General features: G+C 44.4%; 1 protein-coding gene across 1 annotated transcript in view; it reads left to right on the top strand.

The window, feature by feature from the left end:
• The window catches only part of kif26ba (kinesin family member 26Ba), a 177587-nt gene extending 161227 nt beyond the window's left edge, over window positions 1-16360 (top strand). The window contains 2 exon segments of the mRNA XM_042325505.1: window positions 5474-5624; window positions 15689-16360. Coding sequence (XP_042181439.1) covers window positions 5474-5624; window positions 15689-15837 — 300 coding nt within the window. The 3' untranslated portion in view covers window positions 15838-16360.
• The last annotated feature ends 10043 nt before the right edge of the window (window positions 16361-26403 follow it).

Raw genomic sequence — 26403 nt, 5'->3', positions numbered from 1 at the left:
TACCCTAGACCCACTCCAATTCGCATACCGGCCCAACAGATGCATAGATGATGCAATCTCAATCGCCACTACCCTTTCCCACCTGGACAAAAGGAAAACTTACGTGAGAATGCTGTTCATTGACTACAGCTCAGCATTCAAATCAAATCAAATCAAATTTTATTTGTCACATACACATGGTTAGCAGATGTTAATGCGAGTGTAGCGAAATGCTTGTGCTTCTAGTTCCGACAATGCAGTAATAACGAACAAGTAATCTAACTAACAATTCCAAAAAAACTACTGTCTTATACACAGTGTAAGGGGATAAAGAATATGTACATAAGGATATATGAATGAGTGATGGTACAGAGCAACATAGGCAAGATACAGTAGCTGATATCGAGTACAGTATATACATATGAGATGAGTATGTAAACAAAGTGGCATAGTTAAAGTGGCTAGTGATACATGTATTACATAAGGATACAGTTGATGATATAGAGTACAGTATATACGTATGCATATGAGATGAATAATGTAGGGTAAGTAACATTATATAAGGTAGCATTGTTTAAAGTGGCTAGTGATATATTTACATCATTTCCCATCAATTCCCATTATTAAAGTGGCTGGAGTTGAGTCAGTGTCAGTGTGTTGGCAGCAGCCACTCAATGTTAGTGGTGGCTGTTTAACAGTCTGATGGCCTTGAGATAGAAGCTGTTTTTCAGTCTCTCGGTCCCAGCTTTGATGCACCTGTACTGACCTCGCCTTCTGGATGATAGCGGGGTGAACAGGCAGTGGCTCGGGTGGTTGATGTCCTTGATGATCTTTATGGCCTTCCTGTAACATCGGGTGGTGTAGGTGTCCTGGAGGGCAGGTAGTTTGCCCCCGGTGATGCGTTGTGCAGACCTCACTACCCTCTGGAGAGCCTTACGGATGAGGGTGGAGCAGTTGCCGTACCAGGCAGTGATACAGCCCGCCAGGATGCTCTCGATTGTGCATCTGTAGAAGTTTGTGAGTGCTTTTGGTGACAAGCCGAATTTCTTCAGCCTCCTGAGGTTGAAGAGGCGCTGCTGCGCCTTCTTCACGATGCTGTCTGTGTGAGTGGACCAATTCAGTTTGTCTGTGATGTGTATGCCGAGGAACTTAAAACTTGCTACCCTCTCCACTACTGTTCCATCGATGTGGATAGGGGGGTGTTCCCTCTGCTGTTTCCTGAAGTCCACAATCATCTCCTTAGTTTTGTTGACGTTGAGTGTGAGGTTATTTTCCTGACACCACACTCCGAGGGCCCTCACCTCCTCCCTGTAGGCCGTCTCGTCGTTATTGGTAATCAAGCCTACCACTGTTGTGTCGTCCGCACACTTGATGATTGAGTTGGAGGCGTGCGTGGCCACGCAGTCGTGGGTGAACAGGGAGTACAGGAGAGGGCTCAGAACGCACCCTTGTGGGGCCCCAGTGTTGAGGATCAGCGGGGAGGAGATGTTGTTGCCTACCCTCACCACCTGGGGGCGGCCCGTCAGGAAGTCCAGTACCCAGTTGCACAGGGCGGGGTCGAGACCCAGGGTCTCGAGCTTGATGACGAGCTTGGAGGGTACTATGGTGTTGAATGCCGAGCTAGTCGATGAACAGCATTCTCACATAGGTATTCCTCTTGTCCAGATGGGTTAGGGCAGTGTGCAGTGTGGTTGAGATTGCATCGTCTGTGGACCTATTTGGGCAGTAAGCAAATTGGAGTGGGTCTAGGGTGTCAGGTAGGGTGGAGGTATATGGTCCTTGACTAGTCTCTCAAAGCACTTCATGATGACGGAAGTGAGTGCTACGGGGCGGTAGTCGTTTAGCTCAGTTACCTTAGCTTTCTTGGGAACAGGAACAATGGTGGCCCTCTTGAAGCATGTGGGAACAGCAGACTGGTATAGGGATTGATTGAATATGTCCGTAAACACACCGGCCAGCTGGTCTGCGCATGCTCTGAGGGCGCGGCTGGGGATGCCGTCTGGGCCTGCAGCCTTGCGAGGGTTAACACGTTTAAATGTCTTACTCACCTCGGCTGCAGTGAAGGAGAGACCGCATGTTTTCGTTGCAGGCCGTGTCAGTGGCACTGTATTGTCCTCAAAGCGGGCAAAAAGTTATTTAGTCTGCCTGGGAGCAAGACATCCTGGTCCGTGACTGGGCTGGATTTCTTCCTGTAGTCCGTGATTGACTGTAGACCCTGCCACATGCCTCTTGTGTCTGAGCCGTTGAATTGAGATTCTACTTTGTCTCTGTACTGACGCTTAGCTTGTTTGATAGCCTTGCGGAGGGAATAGCTGCACTGTTTGTATTCGGTCATGTTACCAGACACCTTGCCCTGATTAAAAGCAGTGGTTCGCGCTTTCAGTTTCACACGAATGCTGCCATCAATCCACGGTTTCTGGTTAGGGAATGTTTTAATCGTTGCTATGGGAACGACATCTTCAACGCACGTTCTAATAAACTCGCACACCGAATCAGCGTATTCGTCAATATTGTTATCTGACGCAATACGAAACATCTCCCAGTCCACGTGATGGAAGTAGTCTTGGAGTGTGGAGTCAGCTTGGTCGGACCAGCGTTGGACAGACCTCAGCGTGGGAGCCTCTTGTTTTAGTTTCTGTCTGTAGGTAGGGATCAACAAATGGAGTCGTGGTCAGCTTTTCCGAAAGGGGGGCGGGGCAGGGCCTTATATGCGTCGCGGAAGTTAGAGTAACAATGATCCAAGGTCTTTCCACCCCTGGTTGCGCAATCGATATGCTGATACAATTTAGGGAGTCTTGTTTTCAGATTAGCCTTGTTAAAATCCCCAGCTACAATGAATGCAGCCTCCGGATAAATGGTTTCCAGTTTGCAGAGAGTTACATAAAGTTCGTTCAGAGCCATCGATGTGTCTGCTTGGGGGGGGATATACACGGCTGTGATTATAATCGAAGAGAATTCTCTTGGTAGATAATGCGGTCTACATTTGATTGTGAGGAATTCTAAATCAGGTGAACAGAAGGATTTGAGTTCCTGTATGTTTCTTTCATCACACCACGTCTCGTTAATCATAAGGCATACGCCTTATGGCGCCCCTCTTCTTACCAGAAAGATGTTTGTTTCTGTAGGCGCGATGCGTGGAGAAACCCGTTGGCTGCACCGCCTCGGATAGCGTCTCTCCAGTGAGCCATGTTTCCGTGAAGCAAAGAACGTTACAGTCTCTGATGTCCCTCTGGAATGCTACCCTTGCTCGGATTTCATCAACCTTGTTGTCAAGAGACTGGACATTGGCAAGAAGAATGCTAGGGAGTGGTGCACGGTGTGCCCGTCTCCGGAGTCTGACCAGAAGACCGCCTCATTTCCCTCTTTTTCTGAGTCGTTTTTTTGGGTCGCTGCATGGAATCCACTCCGTTGTCCTGTTTGTAAGGCAGAACACAGGATCCGCGTCGCGAAAAACATTCAACACCATAGTGCCCACACACTAAGCTAAGGACCCTGAGACCAAATACCTCCCTCTGCAACTGGATCCTGGATTTTCTGATGGACCACCCCCAGGTGGTAAGGGTAAGGAACAACAAGTCTGCCATGCTGATCCTCAACACTGGGGCCCCTCAGGGGTGTGTACTTAGTCCACTCCTGTACTCCCTGTTCACCCACGACTGCGTGTCCAAACACAACTCCAACCTCTCCCTCAATGTGAACAAGACAAAGGAGCTGATCGTGGACTACAGGAAAAGACGGGCCGAACAGGCCCCCATTAACAACAACGGGGCTGTAGTGGAGCGGGTTGAGAGTTAAGTTTCTTGGTGTCCACATCACCAACAAACTATCATGATCCAATCACACCAAGACAGTCGTGAAGAGGGCATGACGAAAACCTTTCCCCCTCAGGAGACTGAAAAGATTTGGCATGGGTCCCCAGATCCTCAAAAAGTTCTACAGCTGCACCATCGAGAGCATCCTGACCGGTTGCATGACCGCCTGGTAGGGCAACTGCTCGGCATCTGACCGTAAGGCGCTACAGAGGGTAATGCGTATGGCCCAGTACATCACTGGGGTCAAGCTTCCTGCCAACCAGGACCTATATGATAGGCGGTGTCAGAGGAAGGCCCATAAAATTGTCAGAGACTCCAGTCACTCAAGTTATAGACTGGGTGACAAGTCTGGGGCAAGCGGTACCAGAGCGCCAAGTCTAGCACCAAAAGGCTCCTTAACAGCTTCTACCCCCAAGCCATAAGACTGCTGAACAATTCATCAATTGGCCACCGGACTATTAGATTGACCCCACTCCATTTGTTTTGTACACTGCTGCTACTTGCTGTTTGTTATCTATGCATAGTCACTTCACCCCTACCTACATGTGCAAATTACCTCATCTAGCCTGTACCCCCGCACACTGACTCGGTACCGGTACCCCCAGTATATAGCCTCATTATTGTGTTACTTTTTACAATTTTTATTTTTTTTACTTCAGTTTGTTTTGGTAAATATTTTCTTAACTCTTTCTTGAACTGCACTGTTGGTTATGGGCTTGTAAGTAAGCATTTCACAGTAAGGTCTACACTTGTTGTATTCGGCACATGTGACAAATAAAGTTTGATTTGGATGGATATGGTAAAGATGGATGGTGAGAGAGAGGTGGAGGAGAGGGAGAGAGAAAGGGAACACACAAAGGCGGAGGGGAGGGGGAGAGAGAGTGAGAGAGAAGGATGGTGAGCGAGATGATGTTGGTGGAGGAGGAAAGAAACATTTCAGAAAAATCTTGGAATGGAAAATGTATCCAGGACATTTAGGCCCGGATTAAATCTGATCGCAGATCATATGCTGTGTGTCTTTTAAAGGCAATTTCCAACTGAGCAGACATATGCAGCGTTTACCGTGAAGGCGAATGAAATATTACCTTTAAAAGCTGCATTGCTTATAACGCGCAACCAGATTGAATCACGGCCTTAGCTCAAAACACAGGAAGGTTTAACAACCTCATCCTCTTCTTGCTGTTAAATAGTTTCCTAGTAGTAGATTTAGAAGTAGTTGATTTAAGGAGTGACGTGGACTTGGTGCCAGGCCTTTCCTGTGGACTGTATTTATCTACCTGGCCAACATGGCACTTCTATCCTCTCACAATTCTCTCTTTCCAGACGCATCATCTGGCTAAACGCCTGAGACGCATTCAACTCAATGTCTCTCGCTCTCTCTCTTACCCCTCCTCTCTTTCTCCCTCTCTCTCTGACCCCACCTCCCTCAATCCCTCTCTCTCTTTCCCTCTCTGACCTTCTCTCTCTGACCCTCTCTCTCCCTCCCTCTCTGACCCTCTCTCTCTCTGACCCGCTCACTCTTTATTCATTTAAAAAAAATGATTTCTCTCTCTCACCTTTTCTTTCTGTCTTACTTCATTTCTTTCTTTAAAATCCCCCGACATCTCGCTCTCCTTTTCATTTTCTCCCTCTCTTCTTTCTCTCTCCCTTCTCCCCCTCTCCTCTCTCTTTGTCTCCATCAGGAGGTGGTTTATCTCAGTGCTAAGCTGAAGACCTTGGAGCACAGGCAGCAGCGGATCTCCGAGGTCCGAGCCAAGTACGACTGGCTGAAGAAAGAGCTAGAGCAGACCAAGCAGCACCTGATGCTGGAGCCAGAGAAATGGACCACTGAATGTAAGTTTATGCGAGTGTGTGTGTGTGTGATAGTTGTACTGCAGTCACACACAAAACCTTGACACCTACAGTAATCTTGTTGATAATACCTTCTGTCTGGCTACACAGTCAAAGCCCCTACCTTGCTATAATATGGCAGTGGTGCACACGCACGCACACACACACACACACACACACACACACACACACACACACACACACACACACACACACACACACACACACACACACACACACACACACACACACACACACACACACACACACACACACACACACACACACACACAATCTCCCCTTGTCTCCAATATCAAATCTCTGTTCCATTGCTCAGACCTGTCAGACGGAGCATCATATAACACATAAGTACATCTCATAGCTGACATACCAGCTGATATTGATCCGTCTAATAAACTCATAAAGGCACATATGGCAGAGTTGGATTACACTCATAGCTGCTGGTGATATTTGTCAACAGAAGAAGTGGCACGCAATATTGGTTCAGTGCATTCGGAAAGTATTCAGACCCCTTCCCTTCTCCACATTTTGCTACATTACAGCCTTATTCTAAAATAGGTGAAATATTTTCTTTCCCTCATCAATCTACACACAGTACTTTGTTGAAGCACCTTTTCGCAGCGATTACAGCCTTGAGTCTTCTTATGACGCTACAAGCTGCAGATCCTCTCAAGTTCTGTCAGGTTGGATGGGGAGGTTCACTGCACAGCTTTTCCCAGGTCTCTCAGAGATGTTTCTATTGGGTTCAAGTCCAGGCTCTGGCTGGGCCACTCAAGGACATTCAGAGACTTGGTTATGTGCTTAGGGTTGTTGTCCTGTTCATTCGCCCCAGTCTGAGGTCCTGAGCGCTCTGGAGCAGGTTTTCATCAAGGATCTCTCTGTACTTTGCTCCATTCATCTTTCCCTCGATCCTGACTAGTTTATCAGTCCCTGCAGCTGAAAAACATCCCGACAGCATGATGCTGCCACCCCCATGCTTCACTGTAGGGATGGTGCCAGGTTTCCTTCAGAAGTGACACTTGGCATTCAGGCCAAAGAGTTCAATCTTGGTTTCATCAGACCAGAGAATCTTGTTTCTCATGGTCTGAGAGTCATTTAGGTGCCTTTTGGCAAACTCCAAGTGGACTGTCATGTGCCTTTTACTGAGGAGTGGCTTCTGCCAAGCCACTCTACCATAAAGGCCTAATCGGTGGAGTGCTGCAGAGATGGTTGTCCTTCTGGAAGGTTCTCCCATCTCCATAGAGGAACTCTGGAGCTCTGCCAGAGTGACCCCCATGTTCTTGGTCACCTCCCTGACCAAGGCCCTCTCCCCCGATTGCTAAGTATGGCCGGGTGGCCAGCTCTAGGAAGAGTCTTGGTGGTTCCAAACTTCTTCCATTCAAGTCCACTGTGTTCTTGGGGACCTTCAATGCTTCAGAATTGTTTTGGTACCCTTCCCCAGATCTGTGCCTTGCACAATCCTGTCTCGGAGCACTACGGATAATTCCTTCAACCTCATGGCTTGGTTTTTGCTCTGACATGCACTGTCAGCTGTGGGACCTTTATATAGGTGTCCAATCAATTGAATTTACCACAGGTGGATTCCAATCAAGTTGTAGAAACATCAAGGATGATCAATGGAAACAGGATGCACCTGAGCAAAGGGTCTAAATAAGGTAAATAAGTTTTTAATTTTTTCGCTTTGTCATTATGGGGTATTGTGTGTAGATTGATGAGGGAAAAAATGATTGAATACATTTTAAAGTAAGGCTGTAACGTAACAAAATGTGGGAAAATGAAAGAGGTCGGAATACTTTCCACATGCACTGTAGATCTAGGAGCCTGGATCCTCTCCTCACATTTCAAGGCAGCATTAAGATATTGACTCAGACAGACCAAGCCCCGCTCAGGTAATACCTCCCGTCCGTTCTATGCGTTATTGCCGCACTGCTGTCTATACTTTCAGGGGTATTGTCAGCTGTAATCTTGTACCCATTCATTTGAACTCCACTCTTAGATCTGCTATTGTTAGCTCAAAACAGAAGCCAACTGTGGTCTACTCACCCAGTGCTTTTGGTTCCACAATTCCACAAATCAGGGCCTGGGCTTTTGCGCGATAGCAACCAAATCCCATGTAAGTCCGTTTATCGCATTTCATCATTGGTTACTCTGAGTTCATCATATTGACATTGGCTGCGGCCTCAGGCCCTGTGGTGCTAACCTTGGAAAAGTAATTCCAATTTCTACTCATACTAATAGGGATAGACCGACCAAATGGTGCAGTTCTATGCCATTTTATAGCCTTACCAACTATATCAACCATCAGACAGGGCCTGCAACCGCCTATTTAACGTAGATTGTTTGAGTTTCCATGTGACATTAAAAATCGTAAAGGACTTGGGTTGATACATCTGAACTTTAGGAGCTTACTTCCTAAACTGGATTGCATCAAGATCTGGGCTATGAAGACGAATCCGGACATTCTGGTATTGACTGAAACTTGGATCTCTGGGGACATTCTGGACTCTGATATTAATATTGAGGGTTATAATGTGTTTGGAGTTGACAGACATGGTAGAGGTGGTGGAGTGGCCATTTTTATTTAAAAAAAAAAAATCTTTCCCTTGACAGTTTTTTTGTTGTTACTATCTTTAAGACTTTTTGCACTCGAAAAGTTAACTAGTTTGTCGTCTTCTTTTACTAAATCAGAAGTTATTATCCTGGGTGACTTAAATTATGATTGGGAAATGCAAGCTTCAGACAATCTAAAAGATGTGTAATGAGCTTATTTTAACAAATACACCTAAGAAATATGTTCCTACTGTTGCCTTCACCCAAGACATTAGTGCCCATTGCACAGTTGTTCGTGTTACAGATGTGAGAATAGAAAAATCTAAGCCTTGAGTCATCACAAAGAGGAACATTAAAAACTTCAATGACCAGGCTTTATTTTAGTGACCTTGATTGTATTTCAGTTATCCCTGAAGTTGATTTAGCTTTGAGTCTTCAACACTATTGTGGATAATCATGTGCCCTTCAAAAAATGAAAGGTTAAAGGTAGATTGAATGCCTGGTACACTATGGAATTTTCAGAAGTCATTCATAAGAGAGGATACTTGGGTCAAGGCCAGGAACACAGGCTTAGGTCTGGGACTGGCAAGCTTTTAAGCAACTGAGGAATCATTATGTAAGACAAATCAGAAAGGCTAAATCTGATTATTATGTAACCACTCTTTCGGGTTGTAATGGGAAACTGGCTAAATTCTGAAGGGCTCTACTTTCTCCTCTCTGCCACAACAAATTAATTCAGACACTTGCCTCATTACGGAAAAAAATGTCATCACTGATGCATTAATCACCATTTTATTTCAGCGGACTATCGCTTTGAAAGAACGTCTAGCCTATTCAGAATAATATTGGGCTGGATGCTGATAGGGGAACCGTGAGAGAGAGAAATTATAGTCCGTTCTTCTTCAAATGAAATCAAATCACATTTTATTGGTCACATAAAATGTAGCGAAATGCATGTGCTTCTAGTTCCGAAGGTGCAGCAATATCTAACAATTACACAACAACTACATAATACACACAAATCTAAGTAAGGAATGGAATAAAAATATATACATATACATATATGGATAAGCAATGACAGAGCGGCATAGGCAAGATGCAATAGATGGTATAAAATACAGTATATACATATGAGATAAGTAATGCAAGATATGTAAACATTATTAAAGTAGCATTATTAAAGTGACTAGTTATCCATTTATTAAAGTGGCCAATGATGTCAAGTCTGTATTCAAGCCAAATATCTTCAGCCTCCTGAAGTTGAAGAGGGGCTGTTGCGCCTTCTTCACCACACTGTCTGTGTGGGTGGACCATTTCAGTTTGTCTGTGATGTGTACGCCGAGGAACTTGAAACTTTCCACCTTCTCCACTGCTGTCCCGTAGATGTGGATAGGGGGGTGCTCACACTGCTGTTTCCTGAAGTCCACGATTATCTCCTTTGTTTTGTTGACGTTGAGTGAGAGGTTGTTTTGCTGACACTACACTCCGAGTGCCCTCACCTAATCCCTGTAGGTAATCAAGCCTACTACTGTCGTGTCATCTGCAAATTTGATGAACAGGGAGTACAGGAAGGGGCTGACCAAGCACCATTGTGGGGCTCCAGTTTTGAGGATCAACAAAGTAAGAGATGTTGGTACCTACCTTCACCACCTGGGGGAGGCCCATCAGGAAGACCAGGACCCAATTGCACAGGGCGCCGTTGAGACCCAGGGCCTCAAGCTTAATGATGAGCTTGGAGGATACTGTGGTGTTGAATGCTAAGCTATAGTCAATGAACAGCATTCTTACATAGGTATTCCTCTTGTCCAGATAGGATAGGGCAGTGTGCAGTGTTATGGTGATTGCATCGTCTGTGGACCTATTGGGGCGGTAAGCAAATTGAAGTGGGTCTAGGGTGACAGGTAAGGTGTAGGTGATATGGCCCTTGACTAGCCTCTCAAAGCACTTCATGATGACAGAAGTGTGTGCTACGGGGCGATAGTCATTTAGTTCAGTTACCTTTTCCTTCTTGGGTACAGGAACAATGGTGTCCATCTTGAACAGGATGTACCCGTGCATCCTGGGATAGGGAGAGATTGAATATGCCCGTAAACACACCAGCCAGCTGGTCTGCGCATGCTCTGAGGACGCGGCTAGGGATGCCGTCTGGGTCGGCAGCCTAGCGAGGGTTAACACGTTTAAATATCTTACTTACGTCGGCCAAGGAGAAGGAGAGCCCACAGTCCTTCGTAGCTGGCCGCGTCGGTGGCAGTGTATTATCCTCAAAGCGGGCAAAGAAGATGTTCAGTTTGCCTGGAAGCAAGACGTCGGTGTCCATGGCGTGGCTGGTTTTCCTTTTGTAGTCCGTGATTGTCTGTAGACCCTGCCATATACGTCTTGTGTCTGAGCTGTTGAATTGTACTCCACTTTGTCTCTATACTGACATTTGGCTTGTTTGATTGCCTCGAGGAGGGAATAACTACACTGTTTTATTCGGCCATATTCCCAGTCACCTTTCCATGGTTGGTTTGTGCTTTCGGTTTTGCGCAAAGGCCGCCATCTATCCACGGTTTCTGGTTAGGGTAGGTTTTAATAGTCACAGTGGGTACAACATCTCCTATGCATTTCCTTATAACTTCACTCACCAAATACCTCAATATTATTCTCTGAGGCTACCCGGAACATGTACCAGTCTGCGTGATCAAAATAATTTTTAAGCGTTGATTCCGATTGGTCAGACCAGCGTTGAATAGTTCTTAGCACGGGTACATCCTGTTTGAGTTTCTGCCTATAGAAAGGGAGGAGCAAAATTAAGTCGTGGTCAGATTTGCCGAAAGGAGGGCAGGGGAGGGCCTTGTATGCATCTCGGAAGTTAGAGTAGCAGTGATACAGAGTTTTGCCAGTGTGAGTGCTGCAGTCAATATGCTGATATAATTGAAGCAGCCTTGTTCTCAAATTTGCTTTGTCAAAATGCCCAGGTACAATGAATGCAACCTCAGGATATTTGGTTTCCACTTTGCATAAAGTCCAGTGAAGTTCCTTGAGGGCCGCCATGGTATCGGCTTGAGGGGGGTATACACGGCTTTGACAATGACCGAGGATAATTCTCTTGGGAGATAATACGGTCGGCATTTGATTGTCAGGAATTCTAGGTCAGGTGAACAAAAGGACTTCAGTTTCTGTATGTTGTTACAATTACGCCATGAGTCGTTAGTCATGAAACATACACCCCCGCCCTTCTTCTTCCCGGGAAAGATGTTTATTCCTATCAGCGCGATGTACAAAGAATCCAGGTGGCTGTACTGACTCCGACAGCATATCCCGAGAGAGCCATGTTTCCGTGAAACAGAGTATGTTACAATTCCTTAGGTCACTCTGGACATGGCTATTTACAGAAATTAAAGTCCTGGATGCTTTGATAGCAATAGACAACAAGAAATCTACAGGGACCGACCAATTGGATCATGGTCTGCTTAAGTGTGCAGCGCCCATCATTGTTGTCTCAATAACCCACATTTTTTATGTAATATTATCAGGAAATATTCTAATAGTATGGAAAATCAGCTCTTGTGCTGCCACGCCATAAGGGCTGGGAAAGTAGTGATCTTATTGCCCCATTTCAAGGCTTCCTTGTTAAGCTAAGATTCTTGAATCCTTGGTAAATGTACAACTTTGCACTTTTTTTAAATCTGAGAAATGTATTTAGAATGTAAACCAATCAGGGTTTAGGCCTGGGCATAGCACTATTACAGTAGTCAATGCTTTAGACACAATAGTCACAGTGAGTCCAGCTGTGGTAAATTCAATTGATTGGACATGATTTGGAAATGCACACACCTGTCTATATAAGGTTCCACAGGTGACCAAGAACCCGATGGTCACTCTGACAGACCTCCAAAGTTCCTCTGTGGAGATGGGAGGTCGGTCCAGAAAGACAACCTTCTCTGCAGAAGAGTAGCCAGACGGAAGCCACTCCTCTGTAAAAGGCACATGACAGCCCGCTTGGAGTTTGCCTTAAGGCACCTAAAGATTCTCAGACCATGGACGAAAGAAAGATTCTCTGGTCTGATGAAACCAAGATGGAACTCTTTGTCCTGAATGCCAAGCGTCACTTCTGAAGGACACCTGGCACTATCCCTACGGTGAAGCATGGTGGTGGCAGCATCATGCTGTGGAGATATTTTTCAGGAGCAGGGACTAGGAGACTAGTCAGGATCGATGGAAAGATGAACGGAGCAAAGTACAGAGAGATCCATGATGAAAACCTGCTCCAGAGCACTCAAGACCTGGGGTGAAGGTTAGCCTTCCAACAGGACAACGATCCTAAGCACACAGCCAGGAGTGGCTTCGGGGCAAGTCTCTGATTGTCCTTGAATGGCCCTGCCAGAGCCCGGACTTGAACCCGATCTAACATCTCTGGAGAGACCTGAAAATACCTGTGCAGCGACACACCCCATCCAACCTGACAGAGCTTGAGAGGGTCTGCAGAAAAGAATGGGAGAAACTCCCCAAATACAGGTGTGCCAAGCTTTTAGCATCATACCCAAGAAGACTCAAGGCTCTAAGCTCTGCCAAAGTTGCTTAGAAAAGAGTCTGAATAATTATGTTTCAGTTATTCAGTTTTTTATTTGAACAATTTCTAAAAAATATGTATGTGTGTGTATGTATACGTGTGTGTGTGTATGTATGTATATACAGTGCCGAAAGTATTCGGCCCCCTTGAACTTTGCAACCTTTTGCCACATTTCAGGCTTCAAACATAAAGATATAAAACTGTATTTTTTTGTGAAGAATCAACAACAAGTGGGACACAATCATGAAGTGGAACGACATTTATTGGATATTTCAAACTTTTTTAACAAATCAAAAACTGAAAAATTGGGCGTGCAAAATTATTCAGCCCCTTTACTTTCAGTGCAGCAAACTCTCTCCAGAAGTTCAGTGAGGATCTCTGAATGATCCAATGTTGACCTAAATGACTAATGATGATAAATACAATCCACCTGTGTGTAATCAAGCACCTGCACACAATTTTTCAGTTTTTGATTTGTTAAAAAAGTTTGAAATATCCAATAAATGTCGTTCCACTTCATGATTGTGTCCCACTTGTTGTTGATTCTTCACAAAAAAATACAGTTTTATATCTTTATGTTTGAAGCCTGAAATGTGGCAAAAGGTCGCAAAGTTCAAGGGGGCCGAATACTTTCGCAAGGCACTGTATATATGTGTATGTGTGTGTATGTATATATGTGTGTATATGTATGTGTGTGTATATGTATGTATGTATGTATATATATATATATATGTATGTGTGTGTATATATATGTATGTATGTATGTATGTATGTGTGTGTGTGTGTGTGTGTGTATAAATATATATGTGTGTATATATATATATACACACACTCACACACACACACACACACACACACACACACACACACACACACACACACACACACACTCACACTCACACACACACTCACACACTCACACTCTCACACTCTCACACACACACACACACACACACACACACACACACACACAGTGGGGCAAAAAAGTATTTAGTCATCCACCAATTGTGCGAGTTCTCCCACTTAAAAAGATGAGAGAGGCCTATAATTTTCATCATAGGTACACTTCAACTATGACAGACAAAATGAGAAAAAAAATCCAGAAAATCACATTGTAGGATTTTGAATGAATTTGGTCAATAACAAAAGTTTATCTCAATACTTTGTTATATACCCTCTGTTGGCAATGACAGAGGTCAAATGTTTTCTGTAAGTCTTCACAAGGTTTTCACACACTGTTGCTGGTATTTTGGCCCATTCCTCCATGCAGATCTCTAGAGCAGTGATGTTTTGGGGCTGTTGCTGGGCAACATGGACTTTCAACTCCCTCCAAAGATTTTCTATGGGGTTGAGATCTGGAGACTGGCTAGGCCACTCCAGGACATTGAAATGCTTCTTACGAAGCCACTCCTTCGTTGCCCGGGCAGTGTGTTTGGGATCATTGTCACGCTGAAAGACCCAGCCACGTTTCATATTCAATGCCCTTGCTGATGGATAGAGGTTTTCACTCAAAATCTCAAGATACATGGCCCCATTCATTCTTTCCTTTACACGGATCAGTCGTCCTGGTCCCTTTGCAGAAAAACAGCCCCAAAGCATGATGTTTCCACCCCCATGCTTCACAGTAGGTATGGTGTTCTTTGGATGCAACTCAGCATTCTTTGTCCTCCAAACACGACGAGGTGACCAAAAAGTTATATTTTGGTTTCATCTGACCACTCCCAATCTTCTTCTGGATCATCCAAACGCTCTCTAGCAAACTTCAGATGGGCCTGGACATGTACTGGCTTAAGCAGGGGGACACGTCTGGCACTGCAGGATTTGAGTCCCTGGCGGCGTAGTGTGTTACTGATGGTAGACTTTGTTACTTTGGTCCCAGCTCTCTGCAGGTCATTCACTAGGTCCCCCCTTGTGGTTCTGGGATTTTTTCTCACCGTTCTTGTGATCATTTTGACCCCACGGGGTGAGATCTTGCGTGGAGATCCACATCGAGGGAGATTATCAGTGGTCTTGTATGTCTTCCATTTCCTAATAATTGCTCCCACAGTTCATTTATTCAAACCAAGCTGCTTACCTATTGCAGATTTAGTCTTTCCAGCCTGGTGCAGGTCTACAATTTTGTTTCTGGTGTCCTTTGACAGCTCTTTGGTCTTGGTCATAGTGGAGTTTGGAGTGTGACTGTTTGAGGTTGTGGACAGGTGTCTTTTATACTGATAACAAGTTCAAACAGGTGCGATTAATACAGGTAACGAGTGGAGGACAGAGGAGCCTCTTAAAGAAGAAGTTACAGGTCTGTGAGAGCCAGAAATATTGCTTGTTTGTAGGTGACCAAATACTTATTTTCCACCATAATTTGCAAATAAATTCATTAAAAATCCTACAATGTGATTTTCCACGCTTCGTGGGTGACTGTTGTTGATGTGTGCAGAGGGTCCCTGGTTCGTGCCCAGGTATGGGCGAGGGGACGGTCTAAAGTTAAACTGTTACATTGATGCTGTTGACCCGGATCACTGGTTGCTGCGGAAAAGGAGGAGGTCAAAAGGGGGGTGAGTGTAACGGATGTGAAACGGCTAGCTTAGTTAGCGGTGGTTCGCGCTAAATAGCGTTTCAATCTGTGACGTCACTTGCTCTGAGACCTTGAAGTAGTGGTTCCCCTTGCTCTGCAAGGGCCGCGGCTTTTGTGGAGCGATGGGTAACGATGCTTCGTGGGTGACTGTTGTTGATGTGTGCAGAGGGTCCCTGGTTCGCGCCCGGGTATGGGCGAGGGGACGGTCTAAAGTTATACTGTTACACTAGCACCAGGTATAAACAAGGCTTCTGTCCCTGTCTCTATAACATGGGTTGTAACAAATGTCAAATGTCCTTCTTTCTGTCTCTGTCCGTCTCTCTGTTCCTGTCTTTGCCCCTGGTTGTAACATATCGTCTCTCTGTCCTCTCCCCATAGTTGACCTGCAGCAGACGTTTGAGGTGGACTCTCTGGAGTACCTGGAGGCTCTAGAGGTGATGACAGACAGACTGGAGACCAGGGTCAACTTCTGCAAGGCTCACCTCATGATGGTCACCTGCTTTGACGTGACCTGCTGCCGCAGGTAGACCCACGGACGGACCACACCTCCGCTAGGACCATTAGGACCCAAAGGACAAGGAGCAGCTCGGATACAACAGCAGAGAGAGGGATGGAGCGGAGGGAGGGATTTCCTTGAGGAGGTGCAGAAGAACAAAGGCAGACACTAAAGATGAATATTTTTTTAAGCAGCGGGACAGGGAGTGAGGGAGAGGAGGAGGATGAAGAAGAGAATGAAAAGGAGGAAGAGAGGGTGTTTTTTTAATTTTTAAATGAGGAGTATATCTCCCACCTGACAGGAAGAGCACTTTTACTGGGGAGTTGTTGGAGATGAAGTTTGTAAATAAAGTTGTGCTTGCTTTGAATAAGGACTGGCTGACAGACGGCTATAGACACGTAGGGAAAAAAAGAGAAAAGAATGACAGAAAAGAAAACCAACCTTGTGTGTGAAAGACAAGTGCCTTGCGAACACTTCGAAATCGGAACCATTGCTCCTGTATTTGTGTACAGATGGTGCTAGCTGAAAAAAAGAAGAGATCTCAAAAGTAAAAAGAAGAAATAAGTTGTGGAAAGTAAAAACCACAGCTCCGTTTTACTCGGTGTTTTCCTCCCCTGACTAGCTGTTCTCAGTGGCTTGTATTGTTCTGCACTAGTTAGGATTCAACTTTAGGAACTGCTACGTGTACGTTTTCTATACCTCTTTTTAAAAATTCTCTGAAGACAGTGACACCACACAGATAGGGGATAGGAAATGATGTATAAGGACGGACAAGACCCAGGGAAGAGAGGTGGTGGTGGTGGTTTATCTTATGGCCCATTGATTTCATTGTCATCCCTCAGGCTATGGTAACTGAAGTATTCAGTCGGGGGTTCAGGCCTAACACACACCCACCACCCACCCGTCCCCTAACGATGATCAAGAGGTGCAGAGAGACATCAGCTAGAAAGGAGGGGAGATGGAGGGATGAACAAAGGCTAAAAGAAAATGTTGCCATTAGGGGAACATCATAATAACGACCATAGAAGGGGATAGGTGTGACCATGTGATTAATGGGTTAAAGGGACACTGCTCTATTCTACAGGTCTAAAAAATGGGAGACATCTGAGTTAAATATGAGTGTAGAGGAAAATGTCCCATTCACTCTGCTTGGTGCCACTGTCGTGGTGCATTCACTTTCATAATAGTTTGGTGCTGGAGACAGTTTCAGATCTAAATGTTTGTATACACATACATACATATATATATATATATATATACACATATACACACACATACATACATACATACATATATATATATACAGTGCCTTGCGAAAGTATTCGGCCCCCTTGAACTTTGCGACCTTTTGCCACATTTCAGGCTTCAAACATAAAGATATAAAACTGTATTTTTTGTGAAGAATCAACAACAAGTGGGACACAATCATGAAGTGGAACGACATTTATTGGATATTTCAAACTTTTTTAACAAATCAAAAACTGAAAAATTGGGCGTGCAAAATTATTCAGCCCCCTTAAGTTAATACTTTGTAGCGCCACCTTTTGCTGCAATTACAGCTGTAAGTCGCTTGGGGTATGTCTCTATCAGTTTTGCACATCGAGAGACTGACATTTTTTCCCATTCCTCCTTGCAAAACAGCTCGAGCTCAGTGAGGTTGGATGGAGAGCATTTGTGAACAGCAGTTTTCAGTTCTTTCCACAGATTCTCGATTGGATTCAGGTCTGGACTTTGACTTGGCCATTCTAACACCTGGATGTTTATTTTTGAACCATTCCATTGTAGATTTTGCTTTATGTTTTGGATCATTGTCTTGTTGGAAGACAAATCTCCGTCCCAGTCTCAGGTCTTTTGCAGACTCCATCAGGTTTTCTTCCAGAAATGGTCCTGTATTTGGCTCCATCCATCTTCCCATCAATTTTAACCATCTTCCCTGTCCCTGCTGAAGAAAAGCAGGCCCAAACCATGATGCTGCCACCACCATGTTTGACAGTGGGGATGGTGTGTTCAGGGTGATGAGCTGTGTTGCTTTTACGCCAAACATAACGTTTTGCATTGTTGCCAAAAAGTTCAATTTTGGTTTCATCTGACCAGAGCACCTTCTTCCACATGTTTGGTGTGTCTCCCAGGTGGCTTGTGGCAAACTTTAAACAACACTTTTTATGGATATCTTTAAGAAATGGCTTTCTTCTTGCCACTCTTCCATAAAGGCCAGATTTGTGCAATATACGACTGATTGTTGTCCTATGGACAGAGTCTCCCACCTCAGCTGTAGATCTCTGCAGTTCATCCAGAGTGATCATGGGCCTCTTGGCTGCATATCTGATCAGTCTTCTCCTTGTATGAGCTGAAAGTTTAGAGGGACGGCCAGGTCTTGGTAGATTTGCAGTGGTCTGATACTCCTTCCATTTCAATATTATCGCTTGCACAGTGCTCCTTGGGATGTTTAAAGCTTGGGAAATCTTTTTGTATCCAAATCCGGCTTTAAACTTCTTCACAACAGTATCTCGGACCTGCCTGGTGTGTTCCTTGTTCTTCATGATGCTCTCTGCGCTTTTAACGGACCTCTGAGACTATCACAGTGCAGGTGCATTTATACGGAGACTTGATTACACACAGGTGGATTGTATTCATCATCATTAGTCATTTAGGTCAACATTGGATCATTCAGAGATCCTCACTGAACTTCTGGAGAGAGTTTGCTGCACTGAAAGTAAAGGGGCTGAATAATTTTGCACACCCAATTTTTCAGTTTTTGATTTGTTAAAAAAGTTTGAAATATCCAATAAATGTCGTTCCACTTCATGATTGTGTCCCACTTGTTGTTGATTCTTCACAAAAAAATACAGTTTTATATCTTTATGTTTGAAGCCTGAAATGTGGCAAAAGGTCGCAAAGTTCAAGGGGGCCGAATACTTTCGCAAGGCACTGTATATACAGTTGGAGTTATTTTAACTCGTTTTTCAAACACTGCACAAATTTCTTGTTAACAAACTATAATTTTGGCAAGTCGGTTAGGACATCTACTTTGTGCATGACACAAGTCATTTTTCCAACAGAAGTTTACATACCCTAAGTTGACTGTGCCTTTAAACAGCTTGGAAAATTCCAGAAAATGATGTCATGGCTTTAGAATCATCTGATAGGCTAATTGACATAATTTGAGTCAATTGGAGGTGTACCTGTGGATGTATTTGAAGGCCTACTTTCAAACTCAGTGCGTCTTTGCTTGACATCATGGGAAAATCTAAAGACATCAGCCAAGACCTCAGAAAAACAATTGTAGACTTCCACAAGTCTGGTTCATCCAATTTCCAATCGCATGAAGGTACCACGTTCATCTGTACAAACAATAGTACGCAAGTATAAACACCATGGGACCATGCAGCCGTCATACTGCTCAGGAAGGAGACGGGTTCTGTCTCCTAGAGATGGACGTGCTTTGGTGCGAAAAGTGCAAATCAATCCCAGAACAACAGCAAAGGACCTTGTGAAGATGCTGGAGGAAACAGGTACAAAAGTATCTATATCCACAGTAAAACTAGTCCTATATCAACAAAACCTGAAAGGCCGCTCAGCAAGGAAGAAGCCACTGCTCCAAAACCGCCATAAAAAAGCCAGACTACAGTTTGCAAATGCACATAGGGACAAAGATAATACTTTTTGGAGAAATGTCCTCATGACTGATGAAACAAAAATAGAACTGTTTGGCCATTATGACCATCATTATGTTTCGAGGAAAAGGGGGGAGCCTTGTAAGCCGAAGAACACCATCCCAACTGTGAAGCACCAGGGTGGCAACATCATGTTGTGGGGTGCTTTGCTGCATGAGGGACTGGTGCACTTCACAAAATAGATGGCAGAATGAGGGAGGAAAATTAGGTGGATTTACTGAAGCAACATCTCAAGACATCAGTCAGGAAGTTAAAAATTGGTCGCAAAGGGGTCTTCCAAATGGATAATGACCCCAAGCATACTTCCAAAGTTGTGGCAAAATGGCTAAAGGACAACAAAGTGAAGGAGTGGCCATCACAAAGCCCTGACCTCAATCCTGTAGAACATTTGTGGGCAGAACTGAAAAAGTGTGTGCGAGCAAGGAGGCCTACAAACCTGACTCAGTTACACCAGCTCTGTCAGGAGGGATGGGACAAAATTCACCCAACTTATTGTAGGAAGCTTGTGGAAGGCTACCTAAAATGTTTGACCCAAGTTAAACAATTTAAAGGCAATGCTACCAAATACTAATTAAGTGTATGTAAACTTCTGACCCACTGGGAATGTGATGAAAGAAATTAAAGCTGAAATAAATCATTCTCTCTACTATTATTCTGACATTTCACATTCTTAAAATAAACTGACCTAAAACAGGGTATTTTTATTAGGACTAAATGTCAGGAATTGTGAAAAACTGAATTTGGCTTAGGTTGTATGTAAACTTCCGACTTCAACTGTATATATATATATATATATATATATATATATATATATATTGCAAATGTATATTGCAAATGTATGTGTATATATAGACATATGTAATGTGTGTATATACAATGGGGCAAAAAAGTATTTAGTCAGCCACCAATTGTGCAAGTTCTCCCACTTAAAAAGATGAGAGAGGCCTGTAGTTTTCATCATAGGTACACTTCAACTATGACAGACAAGATGAGAAAAAAAATCCAGAAAATCACATTGTAGGATTTTTAATGAATTTATTTGCAAATTATGGTGGAAAATAAGTATTTGGTCACCTACAAACAAGCAAGATTTCTGGCTCTCACAGACCTCTGGCTCCTCTTTCCTCCACTCGTTACCTGTATTAATGGCACCTGTTTGAACTTGTTATCAGTATAAAAGACATCTGTCCACAACCTCAGTCACACTCCAAACTCCACTATGGCCAAGACCAAAGAGCTGTCAAAGGACACCAGAAACACAATTGTAGACCTGCACCAGGCTGGGAAGACTGAATCTGCAATAGGTAAGCAGCTTGGTTTGAAGAAATCAACTGTGGGAGCAATTATTAGGAAATGGAAGACATACAAGACCACTGATAATCTCCCTCGATCTGGGGCTCCACGCAAGATCTCACCCCGTGGGGTCAAAATTATCACAAGAACGGTGAGCAAAAATCCCAGAACCACACTGGGGGACCTAGTGAATGACCTGCAGAGAGCTGGGACCAAAGTAACAAAGCCTACCATCAGCAAGGGCATTGAAGATGAAACGTGGCTGGGACTTTCAGCATGACAATGATCCCAAACACACCGCCCGGACAACGAAGGAGTGGCTTCGTAAGAAGCATTTCAAGGTCCTGGAGTGGCCTAGCCAGTCTCCAGATCTCAACCCCATAGAAAATCTTTGGAGGGAGTTGAAAGTCTGTGTTGCCCAGCAACAGCCCCAAACGATCACTGCTCTAGAGGAGATCTGCATGGAGGAATGGGCCAAAATACCAGCAACAGTGTGTGAAAACCTTGTGAAGACTTACAGAAAACATTTGACCTCTGTCATTGCCAACAAAGGGTATATAACAAAGTATTGAGATAAACTTTTGTTATTGACCAAATACTTATTTTCCACCATAATTTGCAAATAAATTCATTCAAAATCCTACAATGTGATTTTCTAGATTTTTTTTTCTTCTCATTTTGTCTGTCATAGTTGAAGTGTACCTATGATGAAAATTACAGGCCTCTCTCATCTTTTTAAGTGGGAGAACAATGCACAATTGGTGGCTGACTAAATACTTTTTTGCCCCACTGTATATACATACATATATATATATATATATATAGCCTGTTTCCTAAAAATAACTTTCAGACATAAATGCTTCTTCTTCATCTTACCATCATATTTAATGACGTAGTGTCCTTGGTTGTTTTGAAAGGCATTTATAAATAAAATGTATTATTTTTTATTATCATCCTCATCATTCCCTCTCCCTCCCTTTCGTGAGAGGTCATGCCCCTTGCCCTTTCACCTATCCCCTATGTCATGGTCATGAATGAAGTATCTTATTTATTTAACTCAGGAGGCATGCTGGAACAGAGAGGTGCTGGAACTGAGAGTTGCTTGTATTGTATAATGCATTATCCACACACCTTTTGGTCTGCAAAGTTACTATGCATTCAAAAAAAGACAAAATAATGTACATATGCTGAGCCCATTTCATATATAGATAGATTACAACATATACACTATCGTCTTTATTTGAGATTTTATTTTTTCCTCCACTATTTTGGTTTGTTACTTCCTCCTTTGAGATGGGAATTGTAGGATTTGATGGGGGTAGGAAGAAGTAGTCCCCTAATGGTTAAGATATGATTCAGGATAGGTCATCTGATCCTAGATCTGTTCCTAAGGGCAGCTTCTACCTGGAGCCTGTTGAAGATAGTACTCTCCAGAGTCACGTTCGGCTGCAACATTACAAAACCTGTGCGTAGAAACGTGTTGTGGATAAAAAAAGATAATTGTCTTGAAGGCTAGGGAATCGAGTCTGCTCTATTCGTTACATTTCTATCTGCGAAGTTTGAACATCTTACCTTCCTGAATACACCCTGGTCACTCAAGTCTGTGTTTGTCACCATGGAAACGTCCCACTCCGCTGTCATGGGGTCGGATGTGTTGTAAAGAGATCTATTCCTCTGGTTGCACAGTCTCTGAGAGGAGTGAGAGAGGTAGCCTACTGTAGATAGCAGCATTGGACACAACTTAATTTAGTCCATTTCGGGAAGGGAACAAATCCTCACTGAACAAAACAGCAGGCTTCAAATCTTGAAATGGTATTCAGCCAAAACGTCTCCTGAGAAGACGAAATAGAAATGGAATTTACCCGTAGTCCCATCCCGTGCTAGCTAGGCCTTACGGTGCTTTGGCTGGGCTAATTTGTGTGTGTGTTTTGAGAGAGACGGATGCACAGACCAGAGAGACAGACTATGGTTGTGTTCAGAAGGCACAAAACGGGGAGAAATAAACCAGTTTGAAATGGGAAATGAAAAAAGTTGGACCAACAATGTTTCTTCCTAATTGTGCCTGCTTGAACCCGACCCATGTCTGTGTGTAACTGTCAGCAGGAACACTTCGAACAGAGAAACGGACTGAGAATCTGACAGTGACGCAAGGATTGCTGTAAATAAAGGATTGTATTGGAGGAGATGAGTTGTCCATTTATTCTCTCAATTTCTTCTACACATCCACCCAGTTACCGTGCTCAACAATCCTCAGATTGAATATGAGTGTTAGTAAACCAACCATTGTCCCACAAAGCAATATGGGCACAATCATAATGTAGACAAGATCAGAACAAAGGACTTATGTTAGTACCAGGTATAAACGGGGCTAGTAAGAGTAATATTACGAACTGAGCATTTGAACCAATTTCTACCATAGATGGAACCCACTTAGTGAAACCAGGCTCCATCCACCCAGGTTTAGCTGCAGTGTCTGTCATGTAACAGATTGTCTACGTTGTGACACATCATTCCTTCTCAGGTCCTCCCCAGTGGCGGTATTAGCATACAACAGCAGAGAGCCATCCTTCTCTTTGCCTCTATATCTCACTGGGTGTTACTTCTACTGTGTGCGTGTAGGCCTACAATAGTAATTTCTCTTGCACAATGGAGGAGAAGCAGTATCAGTGCCTGCGACCGAGACCAAGTGAGCCTTTTGTTGTCATTAGAATGTATTTGTAATATTAATGTCGCTCCGCAAGTACAATAACTTTGCCACTGAGAGAGAGAGAGAAAGGCCTCTGGTGGGTTACTAGGGTTCTATATTCTCGGCCCCTGGATGAAACGTTGCTCCTGACACCCTGCTTTGAACACCCACACGAGGGGAGAGGAGAGAAGGGGTGAGAGGCCTGTCCATGGGCGCATGAAAGGGGGTGAGGGGCCCAGGAGAGAACAAATCCCATTGGTGGATGAAGAATAGGAGCTTTCCCTCCCTCTCTTTCCCTGTCTTACTGTATCCACAGTACTTCCCCATTGTCTTTACACATGGACACATCTGTAAATCTCAGCACCCTGACCTAACCCTTTGGTATAACTCACAGACATGGTAACGTGTGAATGTGGATGTTTCTCCTTTAGGTATCTGTGTGTGTGTTCTCCCTCTCTCTCTCCGTCTGTCTCTGAAGTGGAAACCAACCAGTCCCTGATCATCTACTCTCCCGCAGCTCGCAGCTATTTGATCCACGACTCAGTTCATTAACAGGATAGTCGTGTGATAAGATATGTTCAGACAAGGAAGGAAACGATTGAGGTTTTGTATCCGACTGTATCTCGCCATATCACTATCTCTGATCAGCACTGAGGGAGGTTTACTGTGGGCTGGGAGACTCACTCTCTTCTGCCTCTTCCACAGGACCTGGATAGCAGGCTTTTAAATGGTAAGTAGCCTTTAAATGGGGGAAAGAAGCGTTTACACTGCTGGAACACTGGTTTATACCAGTGTGTGAGAGAGAGAGAGAGAGATAAAAAGGGAAGAAAAATGTCCCTAGGAGAAAGATGCCTTGATAGGTGGAGGCAGACAGGCGGTGTAGAGAGGGATTGGAGGGAGGGAGAGAAAGAAAGAGAGGGATGGGCACGGGGGTGAAACATCTCTGATGTCCCTTTGATTATCTCTGGCTCTCCTGCTGGGCTCTCAGACGCCACTCATCACAGAGAGAGAAAGAGAGAGGGGGGAGGGAGGGCGAGAGAAAGGGGGAGGGCGGGAGAGAATGACGAGAATAAAGAAAGCCAAGCCTATCAAAATGGAAGCTGAGGAGATGATCGTGAATCCAATCTGAGAGTAATAGATGATTTAGAAATGGTCTGTTCATTGTATAGTTCTCTGCAGAGAGGAGGGGGGGGGGTGATATCTAGTTCTCTCATTGTCCTCCACAGGCAGACAGACATTTCAGACTGACTGGGTTTGAACCAGAGTTTCCCCGCGTGCCACAAAACTGTTAGCCTGCAGAACTAAAGCATATAGGCATCGACACCAATCGGTCACATATACAGTACACCTCAAGTCATATTAGCTAGACACGGCTGGATCAAATTGGAGTGGACTAGTAACTGATAGGTTGCAAGTTCAAATCCCGAGCTGACAAGGTACAAATCTGTCGTTCTGCCCCTGAACAGGCAGTTAAACCCACTGTTCCTAGGCCGTCATTGAAAATAAGAATTTGTTCTTAACTGACTTTCCTAGTTAAATAAAGGTAAAATAAAATAAAAAATTCCATAAAAACCTGAGAGTTTATCTGTATGTCGGTGGACAAACTGACAGTTATCCGAAAGCAATAATATGAGGGCGTGTGTTAGTGCCATTACCGGCACGACGTGACGCAGTCACTATAGGGCGGAGCCCACATCATCCTTTTGAGACTCAAATCACTAGAGAGACCTGGTAAGATAGCTGTGGAAGTAACACCATCACTAGGGTTGCACAATTCCAGTCATTTCCCCCAAATTCCCCGGGTTCCCAGAAATCATAGTTGAAGGATACCAGTAATCAGGAGAGAATAAGCAGAGAGTCAGGGAGCCTCCAACTGGAGGTTCAGGGAAAGATCATCCTTAACAAAGAGCCATACCAACCTCCCAGCTAGGAGCTACATCAGGAACACCCCGAGAGAGTGACCAATTAGAAATCATCCAAAGAGCCATACAAACCCCCAGCTAGGAGCTACATCAGGAACACCCTGAGAGAGTGACCAATTAGAAATCATCCAAAGAGCCATACAAACCCCCAGCTAGGAGCTACATCAGGAACACCCCGAGAGAGTGACCAATTAGAAATCATCCAAAGAGCCATACAAACCCCCAGCTAGGAGCAGGAACATCAGTGACCAATTAGAAAACACAAACCCCCAGCTAGGAGCTACATCAGGAACACCCTGAGAGAGTGACCAATTAGAAATCATCCAAAGAGCCATACAAACCCCCCAGCTAGGAGCTACATCAGGAACACCCCGAGAGAGTGACCAATTAGAAACGCCATCCACAGCTTAGACCGCACAGTCAGTCCATCAGCAGCCGAATGCCACGTTGTGTTCCCACTGTCACAGTGGGAAACACAGTCATCAGTGTACACAAGGTTTACCTAAGGTTTATGTAAGGTTTAACAGCGGAAGTAGATGGTTAGGACTAAGTGAGAGAGACATGCAGAGAGATGAGATGGTATAACTGATAGGCCACTGCTAAACACACACACACACACACACACACACAAAAGCAGCGATGGTACAACTGATAGCCCTCTCTATTAAACCCACAAACACGAGACTAGGGTTTTCCTGAACACAACAGTGCCTTCCATTCTCTGCTATAATCGCCCAACAAGCATACAGCACCGGGTTATGCCGACAGACACACACCCGGGGTGCTATTCCCTCCCAGCAGGTGACATCACTCTGCAGGATGCTATCTGAGGGAGGAGGGGGGCAGGAGCCCTAATCCATGTCTCTCTAGTCACAACGCTGGCCAGTTTTAGGGGGAGTTAACTAGCAAAACACTGTGTGGCCATATCCGGAGATAAGTGTGTACACACACACACACACACACGCAAGTACACAGGAACCAGCTCAGACAAGGAGACAGATCTGAACCCAGCTCACACGCAG

This window comes from Oncorhynchus tshawytscha, linkage group LG08 (assembly GCF_018296145.1).
Source record: "Oncorhynchus tshawytscha isolate Ot180627B linkage group LG08, Otsh_v2.0, whole genome shotgun sequence".
In the NCBI taxonomy this organism is placed as follows: Eukaryota; Metazoa; Chordata; class Actinopteri; order Salmoniformes; family Salmonidae; genus Oncorhynchus; species Oncorhynchus tshawytscha.
The sequence above is the reverse complement of the archived record's forward strand: the minus strand, read 5'-3'. Positions and strand labels throughout refer to the sequence as shown.